The sequence below is a fragment of the Centrocercus urophasianus genome, unplaced genomic scaffold, assembly GCF_019232065.1.
Source record: "Centrocercus urophasianus isolate 14NV4802_14NV808 unplaced genomic scaffold, USGS_Curo_1.0 seq_47, whole genome shotgun sequence".
Taxonomy (NCBI): Eukaryota; Metazoa; Chordata; class Aves; order Galliformes; family Phasianidae; genus Centrocercus; species Centrocercus urophasianus.
In genome coordinates, this window is record NW_024885055.1 from 1 (window position 1) to 2,713 (window position 2,713).

Genomic DNA, 2,713 nt, shown 5'->3' on the forward strand with positions numbered 1-2,713 from the left:
GCAGGCAGGCAGGCAGCAGAAGGCAGTGCCGTGTAGCACGCTGGACCCAGTGCACCGTGCAGGCTCCTTCGTGGAAGGAGGAAGACGCCGACGCGCCAATCCAAAATGGCAGGCAGACACTCATGACGTGCGGCCTCTGCTCTCCTCCCCTCCCCTCTCTCGGGCTCCGGCTCAGCAAGGTGCCCTCGCAGCACCCAGACGCTCCACACGCGCCGCTGCCCATGACGCGCTCGAAGCCATTGCAGCTGAAGCAGCGCAGCACGGCTCGCTGCCCTCCCGGCTCACGCCTGAGCTCTGGGCCCGAGGCGCGCTCACCTGCAGCCCTCCCGCTGCCCTCTCCTCCTGCCCCACTCCCAGCGCTGCTCTTCACACCAGCCCACCCGCACTTGAACTCCTCGCGGCTCAACGGGAGCCTGACGTGCAGGCCACGGCTGCCCGCAGGTGCCGCTGGCCTTCCCAGGGCAAGCAGGAACAGTCCGTGCTACAGAAGGCTGAAAAAGCCACCAGGCAAGCTGGAGAGACAAGCTCAAGGGGCTGAGTGCAGGGACACCTTTCTTCCTCGCGCGCTGCTTCCTCTCCTTTCGTTTCTCTCAGTCCTCACAGAGCAAGCTGATGCTCACACGCTTCGCTAGCAGTTACGCTTTGGCTGAAAGGCCACCACTTGGCAAGACCAGCATGGAAACGCGGGAAAAGCAGCTCCATCTCCAGGGAGGGACGTGAAGCCGGCCGGTTCAGCGCCCTGCCACTGCCAGCCCAAGCCAGGCATCTTTGGACCAGCTACTGAAAGAGGCAGCGCCAGGTGGAAAAAAAGGTTTGTTTCCCTTTTATTTTAAACGAAGGGATTTGGGTTGCCTTTTGTAGATATGTCAACAGACAGTAAAATAGCCTGGACACCGCTCATGACCAGCGACATGCGGTAAGTTCACCTCATCATCAACATTCTGAAACAGCTATCGAGCTGAAGGACCCTGAAGGAATGCAGCGTCCCCAGCTCTTGCCAGACATGAAATCCCGCACAGGCAAAGTCCGATTTGTTGGTCACGCATCAGAAGCCCTGCCAGCCTCCTCAGCTCCTCTCCAATGTCCGTGCAAGGGAAAGCACGGCCACGCCACAAAACCAGACGTACAGTGCGCTGCCTTTGGAGCACCTCTCAGCAAGCATTCCCGCTGCTTCCTTTGGCCTTTGAGGCTTATCGCTCAAGCCCTCACCGTTTCTTTTTGCTTTCCTTCTTGGCTTTCTTGCTCAGCTCTGCAGCACTTGCCTTTGGTTTCTTCACCGTCTCCCAAGTCTTAGAGTCCAAGCCGTCCGAGTCCTACAGGAATCAATTCACAAACAGTCAGGGAACTTTCTGACAATTGCCTGACAGCTCGCTTTGGGAGCTCAAGTCACCTGACTGGGCAGCTTTGGGCGCCAGTGCTGCACATTGCCTTCCTGACATCAGGGCACAACAGAAACTCCACCTCTCTCTTGTTCCCAAAAATCCCACGGAAGCTACAGTCTACAGGCCTTGCCTGCAAGGCAGTCCCTGCACAGGGGGACGCCCTGCCTGCCACTCACACGCCACAGAAGCACCAGCAGCAGCAGCAGCAGCACGACGAGAAGATGAGCTTGCACCTCCGGGCTCCTTGCGTGCCACCAGGAACAGCACGCACGCCCAAGGAAGGGCAGAACAAACTGCCGCACTCTCAGCAATGCCGCGGCGCGCTACCGTAGGCAACGGCTCCAGCTGCTTCCCTCCCAGCCCATTTCCTCAGCATTTCTATCAACCTCTATCAAACAGAGCGCTACTTACTGTCTCTGGGCACTTGGGAACTGGCAGCACTATGGCCAACACGCACACAAGCTGGAAAACGGCTCCAAAGAAGAGGCCGCAGCGCAGCACGTTCTCCATCAGCGTGGGCTCAGGGATCTCAGGGGGCGAGAAATGCACTTCAGCGGCCATAGCGCAGACAGCCTGCTGCTCTGCTGCTCTCCAGGAGGCTGCTTTCTACAAGGGGGAAACGAGAGCCATCATTCCATTCGTGCGCTCCGACGGTGCGACTTCCTGCTAGCAAAAACTCCCAGCCTGACTCAGAGACGTGCTCTGAAGATAGCCTTGGTCTTCCGACCCAACCACAAGGAGGGACGCCAAACTTGCATGTCAGCAAGAGCTGAACAGGCAAGAATCAACTCCTCCCTGACCTTGATCACACACGCACGACCACTGTCTCATGAACACTAACAACAACATTATTCATACCGTCACTTGCACGTTTGCATCTACCTGGGTACGTACGTGTTCACGGCCTTGCTGCTGCTGTGCCGTACGGCACCAAGCACAGCAAGAAAGCACGCAGAAAGCCCATCTGCTGAGCACAGGGGGAGGAGCTGGGCTCACGCCTAAGCACTGCTTACTGCAAAGGAAGGCACACCTACCTGGCAACGGCCACGCAGGATGCTCGACACACAGTCACACACTGTTCTCCTGAGGCCCAACGCAATGGCGCAGCCACTCACACTCTGCTCCTCGACGGTCTGCAACACAAAAGTCACAAGCTGGAAATTCAATCCATCCAAGATGCCATCGGGCCTCCGTGCTCACGGCACTCGCACTCATGTCTTCGCACGATCAATCAGGCGTGTGCTTACCGAGTGAGCGCTGCTCACTGCCACCTGACACCAGCCATCTACCCCTAACTGTCAAGTATGAACAGGAACCTACGCCTAACACTA

At 57.8% G+C, this 2,713-nt stretch overlaps 1 protein-coding gene across 3 annotated transcripts in view; it reads right to left on the reverse strand.

The window, feature by feature from the left end:
- Positions 1-800: 800 nt before the first annotated feature.
- LOC122168896 (protein MANBAL-like) overlaps positions 801-2,713 on the reverse strand; it is a 4,446-nt gene continuing 2,533 nt past the window's right edge. For 2 of the 3 annotated variants that reach the window (XM_042834557.1, XM_042834558.1), the window contains exons 2-4: positions 2,417-2,515; positions 1,794-1,988; positions 801-1,313 (exon numbers count right to left, since the gene is read on the reverse strand). In XM_042834557.1, coding sequence (XP_042690491.1) covers positions 1,206-1,313; positions 1,794-1,988; positions 2,417-2,515 — 402 coding nt within the window. In that variant the 3' untranslated portion in view covers positions 801-1,205. The remainder of the gene's footprint in view (positions 1,314-1,793; positions 1,989-2,416; positions 2,516-2,713) is intronic. The other variant, XM_042834559.1, reaches the window with a different exon arrangement.